Source organism: Peromyscus maniculatus, chromosome 21, assembly GCF_049852395.1.
Source record: "Peromyscus maniculatus bairdii isolate BWxNUB_F1_BW_parent chromosome 21, HU_Pman_BW_mat_3.1, whole genome shotgun sequence".
Lineage (NCBI taxonomy): Eukaryota > Metazoa > Chordata > Mammalia > Rodentia > Cricetidae > Peromyscus > Peromyscus maniculatus.
In genome coordinates, this window is record NC_134872.1 from 45365029 (window position 1) to 45382494 (window position 17466).

General features: G+C 46.4%; 1 protein-coding gene across 3 annotated transcripts in view; it reads right to left on the bottom strand.

The window, feature by feature from the left end:
- Kif6 (kinesin family member 6) overlaps positions 1–8992 on the bottom strand; it is a 323542-nt gene extending 314550 nt beyond the window's left edge. Inside the window, exons 1-2 of one of the 3 annotated variants that reach the window (XM_042265864.2) lie at positions 8641–8992; positions 2317–2426 (exon numbers count right to left, since the gene is read on the bottom strand). In XM_042265864.2, coding sequence (XP_042121798.2) covers positions 2317–2426; positions 8641–8706 — 176 coding nt within the window. In that variant the 5' untranslated portion in view covers positions 8707–8992. The remainder of the gene's footprint in view (positions 1–2316; positions 2427–8640) is intronic. The other 2 variants (XM_076557587.1, XM_076557588.1) reach the window with 2 other exon arrangements.
- Positions 8993–17466: the final 8474 nt, after the last annotated feature.

Here is a 17466-nt window from a genome sequence, read left to right on the forward strand (position 1 = left end):
TCAGCTCTGACCTCCAAATGCTCAGAATTAATTAGAATCAAGCCTCCGCACCCTCAGACCCAGATCTCTTACATCGTATAACAGCATTTCCACATAGTCCATGCATCTCCTCCCATGTATTCTGCAGATTGCTCACAACACCCAGTACATTGCAAATGTCTTGTAAATAGCTGTATACTATACTGTTTATGGAACGATGACAAGGGAGTCTGTGTGTGTTCAGTACAGACAGTTTTAATTCTATTCAGTACTAGGTTGCTTAGATCCATGAATGCAGAACTGGATACAGGGGACACTTCTCAGCACTCCACTTCCCACCGAGGAGGGGCTACCACAGTTGTTCTGCCTGTCTTCCTTACCCCATTACAGTATATGCTGCATATGTCAGCAAGGGCCATCCCACTGCAAGGTCAGCAAGTGCCATCCCACTGCAAGGTCAGCAGGGATCATCCCACTGCAAGGTCAGCAGGAACCATCCCACTGCAAGGTCAGCAGGGACCATCCCACTGCAAGGTCAGCAGGAACCATCCCACTGCAAGGTCAGCAGGGACCATCCCACTGCAAGGTCAGCAAGTGCCATCCCACTGCAAGGTCAGCAGGGACCATCCCACTGCAAAGTCAGCAGGAACCATCCCACTGCAAGGTCAGCAGGGATCATCCCACTGCAAGGTCAGCAGGGATCATCCCACTGCAAGGTCAGCAAGTGCCATCCCACTGCAAGGTCAGCAGGGACCATCCCACTACATGGTCAGCAAGTGCCATCCAGTGCACTGCAAGGTCAGCAAGGACCATCCCACCTCAAGGTCAATAGGGACCATCCCACTGCAAGGTCAGCAGGGATCATCCCACTGCAAGGTCAGCAAGTGCTATCCCACTTTCAAGGTCAGCAGGGACCATCCCACTTTCAAGGTCAGCAAGGGCCATCCCACTGCATGGTCAGCAAGGGCCATGCTACTACAACAGGCATGTAATGAGTCCATCCTCCTCAGCATCACCCTTCTCCTACCCATGGCAGTTGAGGTGACAGTTCCAGTCACTCATAAGCTCCTCTATAATTTGGCTTCCCCATGCCCTGTCTTCTTCCCTGCTGTCCCTTGCTTGCTCTGTAAGACCCATGGTCCTCTTTCTTTCCTCAAACAGCCAAGCACTCTTCCATTTCAGGGTCTTGTTCTTCCTGTCCCCATGGACCCCTCATCTCTCAGGCTGGCAGTGAAGAATGCCCAGGGGTGGATGCTTGGGACATTGACCTGAACCATATGGTTAAGCACTGCCCAAGAGAAATATAAAACCATCCATATGTATTATTTAAAGTGTTCCAGCCACAGTTTAAAAAAAAAAAGAAAAAGAAAAAAAGGAGCCTGGGAAATTAATCATAATAATATATTAAACCTGATATATCCAAATTTTTGTTACTATGATATGAGATCAAGATGAAAAGGTTCCTGAGATATTTTATATCCTCTTAATTTTTTATATTAAATCTTCAGAATAAATGAATACATTACAGAGTACCTCATTTCAGGACAGACATGATTCCAATGGATGTTCCACAGGATATCACAGATATTGAATATTTACATGTGCACCTGAGACCTGTATATCATTTATAAATAAAGCCACCTAACTAACATAACTAATACACAGACTGGACATCTCACATTTAATAACATTACACATTTGTGGACTTCATGCAGGGACTAACCCATAATGAACAGAGCAGGAAAATCATAACACTAAAGCTGGAATCTGAGACTACAATCGTATTACGTCTTTAATATCTGTGTGTGTGTGTGTGTGTGTGTGTGTGTGTGTTCATGTGTGTGCATATTTGTGTGTGGTGGAGTGCATGTATGTGTGGAGGTCAGAGGTCAGCGTCACATGTCCATACTCAGGGTTCATTCCAGCTTCTGTTTGAGAATGGAGCTCTCATTGGTCTGCATCTTTGCCAGGTGAGCTGGCCCCAGGGCTTGCAGGGCTCCACCTCTCTGCCTCCCACCTTGTCCTTTCTGAGATCTGAGGGTGCATTACTCTGTCCAGCTTTCACATGGGCTCTGGGGACCTGAACTCAGGTCCTCGGGCTTGGAAGGCGAGCACTTTATGGACAGAGCCATCTCTCCAGCCCTGCATAATCTCAGACATGGAAACCTGCCTTTTAGTCTTGGGTTCAGTAATGCACTTGAGTTCTGTGTGCCAGAGGAGATGGCCATACTATGCTAGCCACAGTAGCGGGGCTGGCGATTCCGGCAGCAGAAACTGACGCAGGACAAGCACTTGCTCAGCGAGGAAGCAGAGACAGGGAGGAGGACACAAGCTCACCTAAACTTGTAGCTTTCTCGCTTATTGTTCACAAATCCATCCGCCAGATCCCGGGGTAAGAGAATTTCCAAGCTAGGTGTTAATTTTTCATCTTCTTCTATGGAATAAATCTGCAAATACAAGAACAATAGGTGAATATAAATGGTAAAATTCCAGCAAGACCTCTGACCTGAATATGATTAGCATGGTAATGGTACAACAAAAACTGTACTTTTATGACAAAATATCACAGCCCAGTGTAATAACATTTTTCTTTGAACTGTTAGTGGGCTTAAATTGACGCTTGTATTAGTGACTTTTTGTTGCTGTGATAGAACGCCATGACCAAAAGCAGCTTATGCCAGAAAGAGTTGATTTGGCTTGTGGTTCCTGTGGGAGGATCCCCAGTGGCAGGGGGAAGGCCTGACAGCAGGCAGCCGGAGCAGGAAGCTGAGAGATCACATCTTCACACACAAACGTGAGGCAGAGAGAGAGAGTGAACGGGGAGCAGATGAGGCTATAGATCCACAAAGCCCAACCCACTGACATACTTCCCCCAGCAAGACTCCAGCTTCTAAAGGCTCCATAACTTCCTCAAACAGGGCCACCAGCCAGAGACCAAGTGTTTAAACATCTGAGCCTATGGAGGACATTCTCAAACCACCACCATGCTGTATTAAGGTTCTGACCATCTTTGGATGATCTAATATCCAAATTTGATGGTGTAAATACATCCTTGTCATTGAGAAGACCCTTGAAAGTTTTATGCTAAGCACCGCTTCCACATTCTGGAGAAAAAGTTCACACTCTTGCTACAGCCCATAAGCACTTCTGAGCAAGTGTGAACCACAGACACAGAGTCCCAGCCGTGATGTCTGAACCTTCTCAGAGAGCTAACAGGGGTGTCCAAGTTTGAGTTATATCCCTCCAGATCCCAAGCTTCAGGAATTTGAAAAGTTGTATGGCTTAAAAAGATATGTGTGCGTGTCTTTGATGTCTTGTGCTTTCCATCACAGCTCAGCCACTACTTACTAAGTGACCTGGGAGGAATCACTTCCACTTTCCAAGCCCATGTGGAAATAGAGGCCCTAAGACCCTGACAATGGTCCATTTTCTGATTCCTGTCTCCATCACCTACTCTTTTATTTCGTGGCCAGGAAAATCAACACTCAAGGCTATAAAGAAACCCTGCAATTTAAAGTCTACACGTTGAACCCAACTACCAGGTGTGTGACCAGCCACTGCTCTCAGAATCAAAGGTCCCTTATACAAAAAGTGTGGGAAACAAAGTCTCCAGGCTCCTTTGCAGAGTGCTTGGGGGTGGGGGACGGATGATGTAATGCAAATGGAAGTATTTTGTAATGCACCATAAAAAGAAGATTTAAAAAGACTGCTTGTCTTTCACCAGGAAATAAAATACTTTCTTGCAGGCAGGACTTCCTGTTTAAGTTAGACTCATTTAGATGCATGATTAGAGGGTAGGAGTCATATTCCTACCCAAGGAAACCCTAAGTTTACAGAAAGTATGAATAATTTCCAAAGCAGATTCTTTTTTTTTTTTTTTAAATTTGAGACAGGGTCTCACTTTGTAACCCTGACTGGCTTGGATCTCTCCATGCTGACCCAGCTGGCAGAGATCCATCTATTGCGGCCACCAAACCCAAGGGCTGGGATTAAAGGCATGTGCCACCATGCCTGGCCTAAGCAGATTCTAACTGAAACATCTTACTTAAAAAACATGAAAAGTTCAGGTTGAAAAATCATTTTGTAAAATAAAATTTCTGAAAGCAGAAGAAAAAGGGGGGCATCTGAGGGTTCAAGGCTTCTGACTAGATTTTTTTTCTCTCAAGAGACATTACAACCAGCAATAAATGAATAAACAAACAAACAAGTCAATGAAATGATTCCTAATGATACTCTGTTATACTTCTAGACCAGAACCTAGCATAATCATCATGAGTCTTCATCCAGCAACTGATGGGAGCAGATGCAGCGACCCACAGTCAAACACTGGGCAGAGCTCAGGGGATCGTATGGAAGAGGGGGAGGAAGGATTGTAGGAGTCAGGAGGTGGAGGACATCACAAGAACATGGCCCACAGAACCAACTAGCCTGGGCTCATAGGAACCCACAGAGACTGAATCAACAATCAGGGAGCCTGCATAGGTCTGACCTGGGTCCTCTGCATATATGTTATGGTTGTGTAGCTTGGTGTTTTTGTGGAATTTCTAACAAAGGGAGTGGGAACTGTCTCTGACCCTTTTCTTTGCTCTTAGGACCCTTTTTTTCCTACTGGGTTGCCTCATCCAGCCTTGATATGAGGGATTGTGCCTAGTCTTACTGTAACTTGTTATGCTGTGTTTGGTTGATATCCCTGGGAGGCCTACCCTTTTCTGAAGGGAAATGGAGGAGCAGTGGATCTGGGTAAGACAATTGGAGAAGAGAAGGGACTGGGAGGAGAAGAGGGCGGGAACTGTGGTTAGGATGTAATATATGAGAGAAGAATATGAAAAAAAATCTACCCTGTGGGGCAGGGCATTGCTAGTTTAACAGATAGTGAGTAAAAGGAGTGTGAATGACAGGAATACACAAACCTGAGGGGTGACACAGACTTTAAACAATCTGTATCTTGGGTGGAAGCTGGTGAGCTCTCTCAGTAGTTAAGAGCACTTGTTATTCTTCCAGAGGACACAGCGTGGTTTCCAGCACCCGCAGTCACCAGCTGTGGGGGATTTGCTGCTCCCTTCTGGCCTCTGAGGGTATCCGCACTCACTCCGACTTGCACATACCCACACACAGACACTCACACACAATTAAAAAATATATCTTTACAAACAATTGGTATCTCCCGATGTGCAGTAATCAGAAAAGGGGGACTGGGGTAGCAAACGAATTCCCACCATTGTGCTTAAGACATTCTTCAAGGCGTTGGGGAGTCCCTGAGCCCTAGGAGGTGGCACAGTGCGGGTGCTTCCCTAGCATCCCGATGGCTGTGAGTTCAAACCCTCGCACCGCCACCACCAAAGAAAAGAAAAAAAAGTCATTTGAATCAGAAACGTTAGGCTAATAGGGTGGATTTCACACTTCCCCTCTTTGTGTGTGTGTGTGTGTGTGTGTATGTGTGTGTGTGTGTGTGTGTGTGTGTGCGTTGATTTTGAGATAGGATCTCAGTGTAAAGTCCTGACTATCCTGGAATTCACTATGTAGACCTGATTGGACTTGAACTCACAGAGACACATCTGCCTCTGTCTCCCTATACTGGAATTAAAGGTGTGTGTCACCTTACCCAGGTTTTTTTAAATGGCAACAACAACTAAACCAGGGTCTCATACCTACTGGAGTTGCCTGGAGCTCACTATGTGGCCCAGGCTGACCTCAAACCCACAACAGTCCTCCTGACTCAGCACCCCTAATCTAACCACCAGCCAGTGCCAGTGCCGGGATGACAGGTATGTGCCACCAGGTCTGGCCTAATCTATAAACTGGTGTAACTGTTTTTTTTTTTTTTTAATGGCTCAAGGAGTTAGATGGATGAAGCCTTGGACTGCTCTTGGTTTTGTACTATAAACGGCATTCACAGTCAGAGACAGCCACGAAGCTTACAGGAGTAAGAAGAACCCCGCTAGGGTGAAGTTTCTGAAGGACACTAATGAGGTTTGTGTCAATTCCTGTTCTCTGTTGCTTGTGCTTATAGCACACAATGAGGTTCTATGACAACCTGACATCATGAAAGCGTGATGTGACATCTGAGCTTACTTTCTGGAGGACCACACGACCCATTCTGTGTTCATCAAGAATGGCAAAGAACAGTCAGGCTGGCTTTGAAGTCGGGATTTTCCTGCCTCTCTGCCTGTCGACTGTTAGGATCACACACGTGCAATCAAATGTTCTTATTGTTACCATGAATAGACTTGTATTTCTTGTGTAATGGAACTTTGGAATAAGAGCCTCAACCACACCAAAATGCTTTAGCACATACAGCTCTCTCTTTTTGAGACAGGGTCTGGATAAACTGTCCAGGTTGGCCTTGAATGAGTAGGTGGGGTTACAGTCCTATGCCACCAGCATAGCTTTGTATTTGTCCTTCTTGCCCCAGTTTCTTGAATTTGAAGAGTAAGAAACAATCTAACACAAGTTAAAGACCATCTGGCTCTCCATCTGCTTTAGCAAAACAGTCAGCCTTTACAGGAAAAGCCTCTGATGGTGACCCACACCTGTAACTCCAGCATTTGAGGGGTAGGGGCAAGGATATTGGGAGTTCAAGCCCTCTAGGCTCCCAGGTCTCCCCTGCCCACGGCCTCACCATAGCAGAACTTGTCTTTGGCTGCCAAGCAATCCAGAGGTCAGAGTCACATGTGCTGGTAACTGCAAGGAGAGGCAGGAGCAGAGATGCCCATAGTTCTCTCCCTACTGTTTTATTTCTTTAAACAAATATGACTAATATTGGGGCTGGAGAGATGGCTCGGTGGTGAAGAGCACTTACTGCTCTTACAAGAGGACCTGGGTTCTATTCCCAGCACCCATGGGGGCTCACGACCATTTTTAACTCCATTTCCAGGAGATCTGATGCCCTTTTCTGGCTTCTGCAGGAACTGCATGCATGTGGTACACATGTGAACATGCAGGCAAAACACTTGTACATATAAAATAAAAATAAATAAAATTTTTGAAATGACTAATATTTTTCTCTGGGGTCCTTTCTTACAGCTTCTCCTGAATGATCTTCATGGGATAAAGGCCACTGATGATGACGGCAGAGACATTATAATCTCCTTGTTTTAAGGACATAAATTACCAGAGGCCAAAGCTAAATTATAAGATGCCATAATGTTGCACATTTGCATACATACAACACTGAAAAAGAATAGAAGTAAAACATTACTAATTAGACACTTATTCTAGACATTCATAAATATGAACCAAATTGCCTGAATACTCACTTTGGAAGTCAGGGAAAAGGTCTTTTGGGGTTTTGTTTTGTCTGTAGAGAAAATGTAAGTTTCAAAATCCTTAATTAAAATTAAACTCGGCGCCTTGCACCAATAAATAAATACATAAATAGACCGGAGGCTGGGCGGTGATGGCGCACGCCTTTAATCCCAGCACTGGGGCAACAGAGCCAGATGGATCTCTGTGAGATCGAGGCCAGCCTGGTCTACAGAGCGAGATTCAACACAGGCACCAAAATTACACAGAGAAACCCTGTCTTAAAAAAAAAAAAAAAAAAAAAAAAAAAAAAAAAAAAAAAAAGACCTGAAAGGGGGAGGGGACTTGTTGGGAAGCAGGTTTGTGTGGAAAAGGTAGAAAGATGAAAGAGGAAATGGAGAACGTGAAAAAGCAATTAAAATCCTTGGTACAAATATAAAGTTAAAAACTCAATTAGAGGCAGGAGAGGTGGTGGCCCAGCCTTTAATCCCATTACTAGGAAGCAGAGGCGGGTAGATTTCCTGTGATTTCAAGGCCAACCTGGTCTACATACTGAGTTCCAGACCAGCCAGGACTACAAAGTGAGACCCTGTCTCAAGACAAACAAACAAACAATAAATTAAGTTAATTAAACAAAGTCAGTTCCTGCGACTCACCAGCTGGGCGCCCTGACCTCTTACTTAACCTACCACATGGCGTCTGCACGTGTAAAAGTAGGACAAGGAGTCCCAGCAGAGGACCAACATTAAACTGAAAAAGGGGCCTGGCAGGTGGTGCTCTCTCCAAACACAGTCAGGACCATGCTCACCCAGGAGGCAGAGAGGCGACCTCCGTCTTCATAACCTTTGCAAACTTCTACATTTATTTAGCACACTCCTCGGTTAAAATGCTTTCTGGGGGCGGGGAGTGTGTCGGGACACACAGCACATCTATTACGAATGCATGTAAAAAAAAAAAAAAAAGAAGAAGAAGAAGAAGAAGAAATCTGTGGACGTCGCAGAGCAGCAAAGCAATTAATTAGATAAGATATCCCGCAAGCTGTAGCATGCCAAAGAAAGCACGTGTGCACGCTTGTCTGTAATTGTACGATTCCACTTATGAGCGTGCATTACAATACTTGCACTCTGGTTGCCCCATTGGGGACCCATCATCCCCAACTCCAAGCTGTGTATGCAGGGTTGGGGGTGGGTGGGTACTGGCCTAGAAGAGTGCAAGGAGCGCCCGTGTGTGGATGGGGCACGGCACAGGTGAGTGTGCAAACAGGTACACGTGCACAAGTGTGCACACCTGTGCCAGGTGCGGGGCTGAGGCTGTGAGCGAGCCCTGTCCACCGTGGGGTCTGCAGTCTCCGTGGCGGTCCCGCGCCCCGCCCCCGCGCTGGGTCCCCTCGCGCCCCACGCCCGACCCCGCGGCCCGTACCCCTTGCTGCTGCTTCCGTACGGAGGGCTTTACCCTAGCGAAAATCTGGATCGTCTGCTTCACCATCTCCAACAGAGACTCCGCACTGACCCTTGACCTCCCCAAAACTTCCTACTCCCAACTCCTGCGGAGACCCGCTGCCCTAGCAACAGTAACCAAGGATGCTACCCAAGCAGCACCGCGGCCAGCGGGATCCCGCCTCCTCCACCCTAATTGGTCATGGACTAGGAGGAAGGGCTAGGGGCGGGACGGAGCAGGGGGCGCTGCGCATGTGTGGGGGAGAAGCTCCTGGGACTTGAGTTAAAGGGTTGGCAACCCCCGGTCTGGCCCCTTTCCTAACAGCTCCTTCCTCATTCCTTAACTCCTTTAAGTCTCTGTGAAGTCAGTCTGCCGTTTATCACGCATTGAAGAAAAGGCCTTTTTTGGTTGTGACTCCCAAGCTGTTCTGAATTCACTTGGAAATCATTGTGTGACAAGGCAGGTTCTCAACAGAAAATCACAACCGAAGGGCAAGGGCGGTGCTGAGTTCCCTGTGAAGAGACTGCTTCCCGTGTGAACGTCTGGAAATGAAGAGCTCCTGGGAGACAGCGTCTGAAATCGTGTCCCACCTCCACTCACCAGGAAAATGCAAATTAAAACCAAACATCAGTGCGGCTCAGATCGACAGTGGCTGGGAATTTTGTGATGTATATATCCAGGTGCCAAGGAGAAGAGTCACTGGTGGCTTACTGGTGAGGTGGGTGCTGTAAAATGGTACAGCCACTCTGAAAGTGTGACAGTTTTTGTTGACGTTTTCAGACAGGATCTCACTGTGCATCCTATAATGGCCTCCACCTCACCTTGATCTTTTTTCCTCAGAACCCCAAGTTCTGAGTGCACCTCCATTTCCACCTCCCATTTGTGTGTGTTTTGTTTTTGCCTTCCCAGAAAGCAGAAGGTCCAGCTACTTTGAGAAAATTTGTCTCAGAGGAATAAAAACTTGTGTTCACAAGAAAATCTGTGTGTGTTTGCTTAATTGGTAATAGACCCTAGCTGAGGAGCAGTTATGCAAACTTGGAATACCGTCTTCAAAGGAGGCACTATTGATAATATGTAACAACCTGAATGAATCCCTTGCATTAAAAAAAAAAAGTTAAATACTGTATATGAGTCCCTTTATACAACATTCTTGAGATGACAACATTCCAGAGATGAGGCCATTAGAGGTCATCACGGAGGCAGAGAGGGCAAGAGAATAAACAGACAGGAAAAGCCTGCAAGTCAAGTGAGAAGGAACAAGATTGGTGATGCTCTCAGGGTTGCTGCCCTGGTCTTGATGTTGAACTATCTAGTTCTGCAAGACGTTCCTGGTGTGGGAACTGGGGGAAGAGCACACAGTTATCTCTATTATGTTTACAAGTGTGAATCTACAATTAGTTCCAAGATAAAGAGCTTTTTAGAAGACATTCTTGAGCAATTGAATAAAGAGGCCAACCACAGATGGAGAGCTTCTTATTTATCAAAACGTATAGCTAATGAAGGACATCTAGAATACATTTTTTTTGTTGTTGTTGTTTTTCGAGACATGGTTTCTCTGTGTAGCTTTGCGCCTTTCCTGGAGCTCACTTGGTAGCCCAGGCTGGCCTCGAACTCACAGAGATCCGCCTGGCTCTGCCTCCCGAGTGCTGGGATTAAAGGCGTGCGCCACCACCGCCCGGCCTAGAATACATTTTTAAACCCACTTTAAAATCCAGTCATAGACAAGCAAAGAACCCAGGCTGGGGACATGGCTCAGTGACAGAGGACTTGCACAGCATGTGGAAGGTCGTGGGTTTGAGTCCCCAGCATCCTAAGGGAAAAGATCCAAACTGGGGTTCTGCAGAGAAGGCTCAGTGGTTACGATTGATGCTGCTCCCTCCCAAGGAGTGGAGTTTGATTCCCAACAGCCATGTCTGGTAGCTCACAACCACCTGCACCTCCATCTCCCTGGAGTTTAACGCCCTCTTCTGGCCTCTGTAGGCACCCTCACATATATGTACATATACATGAATAAATAAATCTTTTTTATTTGAATTTTAAAAAGATGGCACAAGCATTTGAGGAAACCATTCATGAAAAGGATTATGTGGCTGGCAAATAAATGCATAAAGAGGATGGTGGATGTCATTAAAACCTCAATGGGACACCGCTGCACACATCAAAATAAGAAAGGGATATCGACAGTACCAAGTGTTGCCACAGATCCAGAGTATCTAGAACTTTCAAGCTCCATAGTGAGACAAGAAGATGGACACATCACTTTTAAAAGCAACCTTAGAGTTCCTACTAAATCTAGACAGGAACGTTTGTGGCAACTTCATTAGCAATTGCCAAAAACTGGAAACAAAATCTTTGGGCCAACAGATCAGCAGCTAGTGCAATCCACACAGTGAAAGAGTGGATGGCAGGTGCCCACAGCACGGCTAAGTCTCAAGTCTGGTATGCCCAGTGAAGGGGCCAGTGTCCTTAGTTATGTGCAATCTAATTTCATTCATATGATATCCTAGATAAAGGAAAACTATAAGGACACAAAACAGATGAATGGCTTCCAAAGGCTGAAACAGGAAGGGGAGTTGACTGCAAAGGAGCATGGGAGGCCTTGGGGTGCCGTGATGGGATACACCTTTGAGTGTGTCTGTGAGGGGGTTCTGGGGGGCTTAGCTGAAGAGCTGTCTGAATGCAGGCTGCACAGTCCCTTGGATGGAGATCAGATCCTGGACTGAAAGGAAATGAAGAAGGAAGCTAGCGTTCACCTCTGTCTTCTTCCTGGACTGAAAGGAAATGAAGAAGGAAGGTAGCATTCACCTCTGTCTTCTTCCCAGACCTAAAGCAAATGAAGAAGGAAGGTAGCATTCACCTCTGTCTTCTTCCCGGACCTAAAGCAAATGAAGAAGGAAGCTAGCATTCACCTCTGTCTTCTCCAGATCTTCTGATGTGAACCATCAGCCTCACCTCCTCTGCCACCACAGCCAGGACCTGCTCCCATGGCTGTGCCTTCACTGCCGTGACGGACTTAAACCGTGCACCGAAATAAAAAGTTCTGCAAGCTGCTTCCTGCCAAGCATTTGGTCATAGTAACAAGAAAAGTACTGAATAAAATCTTTTGTGTATGTGAATATGTGTGCGTGCACATGTGCATGTGCATGTGCATGTGTGTGTGTGTGTGTGTGTGTGTGTGTGTACATGTGTGTGAAGTTCATGTGACAACCTTGGCTAATATTCCCCAGGTGCTAATCACCTTGGTTTTTGAGACAACTTCTCCCTGGCCTAGAAGTTAACAAGTAGTCTAGGCTGGCTGGCCAATGAGCCTCAGACTTCTACATACCCCTGCCTCCCCTGCTCTGGAATTATATGCACATGCCACCACCCAAACCTTTTCTTTTTCCATGTGTTCTGGAGCTAGAACTCAGGACCTCATGCATGTACAGCAACCACTTTACCAAGCAAACTATGTCCCCAACCCTGTGAATACAGCCTTGTTAAGAGCCATTCAAGTGCAGAGAGACATATGGAGACTGCAAGCTGTGTGCCTCCTGGAGCCATGCTTGTGATGCAGACAGATACAGACAACAGGCATTGTGCTGGAACCCAGAAACTAGAGCATCTAACTAAAAGCATTCACAGTCCAAATGGTTAATGCGCAATGTTGCCTGAAGACAGGCTATGCATGGCCAGCAGTTCAAACCTGTTCCCGTTTATGGCATAAGAGGCTCCCAGGCCGTGCCTCGGACTGCTCGTCTGTAATCCACAGCAGATGGTTGTAATGGGTACACACTGGGTTTCGTGATTAAATCTCCTAGCTTCCTTGTTTTGCCCCCACCTGGATTACTGCTCAGTATTCTTATTGTACATTGCCGTGTTTAGATGTAGTTGAGATGTTATTTAATTGTTAAAGACCCTTGAGCTCTGCAGTTGCCCAAGCCACAGATGGCTGCACCAAGCCAATGAACTGGGCCTTCTCTGCCCCAAAATGTGTAAGAATTAAGCCAAGCCTGCAGCAAATTAGTCCGTGGGCAAGTCGGTTCGGCTCCATCTGCCTGTTGGTCTTGTTTTGTTTTTTTTAGGAAAAAAGTTGCTGCTCTAGCTCTAGTTCCAACTGCCTCCTCTGTGGAGCTGTTGGTGCTCCAACCATAAAACACATCACTGTATTTCACACAACTCAAGAGGGACCAGTAAAAAAAAATTGTAGGCTAGTAACTTTGACATTGAATATGTACATACAGTTATCAAATTGCAGTATACTTTCTCCTTTCTTATTTTTAATTTTTGGTTTGAGAATTTCATGTGTTTTGATCAAGTCTACCCTCCACGTTCCCCCTCCAACTCTTCCCATACCCCTCCCCGCTCTTCCCTCCCAACTTCATGTGATCTTTTTGTTCATTTGTTTTTAAACCCATAGGTCCTCTTAGTGAATCAAGTATGTGCATGGGTATAAGACCATCCACTAGAACTTGGGACAACCTGTCAGGGGCCAAACCCCTAAAGGAAGCTGACTGTCCTGGCCCCAGCAGCCATCAGTTGTCCTTAGTTCCTCTGCTCATGATGGGACCTCTCTGTGTTGGAGTCTGACTGGCTTGATCTTGTGGAGGAGCGACACACAACAGTATTTTCTGAGCATGATGGGGTCATTGTACAGATGAGCTCACAGATGCTGTGATTCCCCTTGTCTAGAAATATCTTCATGACCATACCAACTGTTCACTTCTTTTCAGGTGGACAGTTTGCTAAGACCCACAGTGATGGTTTCACTAACCCCATCCCAGGTATCCTGTTCAGAACTTCCTCCACAAAGCGAGCCAATGATGAGAATCCCCTGCTTATTAGTAGACAACAGTCTTAATAAGATGGCAGTCATTTGATATGAACTGCCTTGCTAGCTGACAGTGTCAGAAGCACAATCCCTGAGTGTGGGGAGTAAGCATTTGCTGGAAAGATACAGAAGTCACAGGGGATCAGTACGGGACAGTTTCCTTAGGAATCTCCTTAAGCTCAGCTGCCCCCATCTATCTTGTGGGTGGTCAGGACCAGGGGAGCCCTTCACCTCCCCCAGTCTCCACAGGGCATTTGCCCATTGTTTCTGAACGAATGGAGAATACACACAGCAATTTCTGGTACTCATTAAATGCTGAATAATAAACATGCTTTTATACTGCTGAGCAGTGGCACCACAAAATCTGTAATATATAATTTCAGCAAAGAAATTTCTTTTGAGAATATGTTCGGCTAATTTAAAGCATGATTTCATTAACATAACCATATTTCCAAACACAGCAGAGTGAAACTCATAAAACTTCACCCACACTCTGGATTTATAGGGTGCTGTGGGAATCTTGGTGTTGGTACATATGTACTGACTTCCTCTGCCTATTGGTGGTGCATTGAGATCTTCCCCACCACTGCATTCTCCCTCCTGCTGGTCCCTCACCACTCTGACTGAGACACAGAGGCCCTCTTCTCTCCCAGTTCCTCTGATCCTCTTCCTGCCGGCCTCTTGGGGCTCCTCTGGGCGGCGACATCAAAGTCAGCATAGAGCTGGAAGCTGGTGGCCAGCCATATGGAATTACAGCCCAGGCTGTCACCGGATTACAGAGTGGAGCACATGAACCAAATGACAGTGCCATGGCACAGAGGGAAGCCTCCAGTTTTGAATGGAAAATGTGACTGTCTGTGTGTTTATACCCAGGCTTCTCATAAACATCCCGGATGCTCCACCAACAACCCATCACAGTGAGGGCTGGCCGAGGAGAAAATAACCCCAGGACTCCTCTCTCCTGTGAAAGTGGCCCGCCCTGGCCTACCTCCTCCTGGCTTTTATGTGCATGGTCCTCTGCAGAGTTCAGTGAGGGTGGAAAATTGAAATGTAAAAGAAAATGGTATCTAGTGGAGACTACCTAACATTTCATTATGGGCACCAAATCCAGCCAGTTTTAGCAAGCCAAACTGTCATCACTGGAGTTTATGAAATACTGACTTTCTGAGAAGACACTGGACAGTTTCATATTGTCTGCCTTCTTGTGGGGGAAATCATATTTTAAAATGGTTGTTTTCATTTACTGGTTCTTTCTTCTTCAAATGTCCTTCTCCACCATACAAGGGAACCAAAGAACTGGGGATCAGTCTTGCAGCACCCATGCTGGGGGCACTTCATACGACTTGTCTGGTGGTGTTTGTTCACTCCTTTTTCAAGCATGCATTCATCATTGTGGTGTGTGTGTGTGTGTGTGTGTGTGTGTGTGTGTGTGTGTGGCATGTGATCTCTGTATGTATGCCTTGGTGTTGTTGCACTTATCTGTGCTTGCATGTGGAGGACAGAGGTTAACTTTGTTATCTACCATTGTTCTCAGTTTTTAAAGGTTCATTTATTGTATGTATGCGTATGTGCATTTGTGTGTGTGTGTGTGTGTGTGTGTGTGTACGTGTGTGTGTGTGTGTGTGTGTGTGTGTGTGTGTGTGTGTGTGTAGACCATGTGTGTTCTGGTTCCCATGGAGGCCTGAAGAGGGTGTTGGATGCCCTGGAACAGAAGTAACAGGTGGTTGTGAACCGCCTCTAATGGGTGCTGATAACCGAACCAAACTGCAGCCTTCTGAAGAAGCTTATGGCTGCTGACTGCCGACCATCTCTACAGCCTTTCTACCCTCTTTTTTTTGAGACGAGGATTCTCACTGTATCTGGAGCTTGGCATCTTGTCTAGTCTGGCTGTCCCAGTCCTTGGTGTTCTCTTGTCTCCACGTCCCAGCCCTGGCGTACAGGCTCGCACCACCAAGCTGGACTTGTACTCAGGTCCTTCTGTTTGCACAGCAGGCATTTTATCCACTGAGCCGTCTCCTCAATCCCTCTATACATCTTCTGACATTAAAGAAATTAACCTAGAAAACTAAGAATCACCCCGTTTAAGAAAAATCATGTTTAAAAAATTAAAACCCACCCTTTTCACTTAATAGACGAATAGTCATTATTCCCGTATTAATTTTAACCTTAATAAATGCTGCAAAAGTGGTATAGAACATTAGCAGAACTTTTGAGAATTTAAATAGATTGCCATAAATGATCACCAATAGAAAAGTACCCTACTTCATAGATGAATCACTTGAGAGAATGAGGGGGGCTCTGGGCTTAGTGCAGAACTGCTCTTCTCCTTGCTACGTTTGAACCAGTTTGAATCTTTATCTAGCGACTCAGTCTCTGCAGTTTTATATCCTTCCACTTTTCCTTTATTCCCATTCACTTCTCAGTGGCCTTCAGTCTAGTTCCTGCTGCTCAAGATGCATGAGCTTTTTAAACTGCACCTCCACAGCACTGGAGAAACGTTTCAGAGGCTAAGAGCACTTGCTGCTCTTGCAGAAGACCAGAGTTCAATTTCCAGCACCCAGAACTGCCTGGAACTCTAGCTCCAACACTTTTCTGGCTTCTTTGGGCACTGCGCCGATTCTCTATCTCATCCTCCATCTCATCTTCCTCCATCTCATTCTCTATCTCCTCCTCCTCCATCTCCTCCTCCTCCATCTCCTCCTCCTCCTCCATCTCCTCCTCCTCCATCTCCTCCTCCTCCATCTTATCCTCCTCCATCACCTTCTCCATCTCCTCCTCCATCTCATCCTTCATCTCCTCCTCCATCTCATCCTCCTCCATCTCCTCCTCCTCCATCTCCTCCTCCTCCATCTCCTCCTCCTCCATCTCCTCCTCCTCCATCTCCTCCTCCTCCATGTCATCCACCATCTCATCCTCCTCCATCTCATCCTCCTCATCTCCTCCTCCATCTCCTCCATCTCCTCCTCCTCATCTCCTCCTCCATCTCCTCCTCCTCCATGTCATCCTCCATCTCATCATCCTCCATCTCATCCTCCTCCATCTCCTCCTCCTCCATCTCATCCTCCTCATCTCATCCTCCATCTCCTTCTCCATCTCCTCCTCCTCCATCTCATCCTCCTCCATGTCATCCTCCATCTCCTCCTCCTCCATCTCATCCTCCTCCATGTCATCCTCCATCTCCTCCTCCTCCATCTCATCTTCCCCCTTTTTCTTCTACATTCTACAGTGGGCCCCTGTTGTATGATACAAACAAGTTCACAGTGCTCCTTTTTTGAAGATCTCCATTCCTTCCTCGTAACAAGTCCAAAGGCCATTCCCAGTCTGATCCTAAGACGTTTTCGTATTACTTTCATATCCTTTGTCATGTCCCTTACGGCCACTCCCCTGCCCCTGTATCATGGTTACTGACTCCCGCGGTGCCCGACCCAGCCGAACCTATTCCCTCTCCTACACCTTTGCACTCTTGGTTGTGTCTGAGTGCTCTCCCACACTTGTCCATCAGAGATGTTCGCCCCTCCTCCAAGACCCCGCTCATACCGCCTGCTCTGTGAAACCCCTTCCTGTCCCTGAGGCAAAGTTAGCCACTCTCTTCCACGCAGCTGCAGCTCACACATCCTCCGGTGTCGGTGTCTACTGTCCTCTTAATGCTGCCTGCCTGTGTATATCCTTCTGCCAGCCTGGGGTCATTTAAGAGCTGTCACCGTGTCCTGTTACGAATTTCTGCTGACCAACAAGGTCTTAGCTAGATACCAGAGATTTTATGTGTCAGAGTGAATGAGTGCCCAACTAACAGCGAGAATCAAGAAACCTCTACACATTCAAGACTTTTATTCGAGGATCATGTTTCCATGGTGAAATTATTGTCCTCTTCCACCTCTCTCACCCAAGAGACAACCAGATGGACCAGATTCTCAATGGGAGAGTTAGAAGAAGGTCAGTGTCCCTGTTTGGATTTCGGAATCCCCTTTTTCTTCAGGTGGAAAAAAAAGATAGCTACA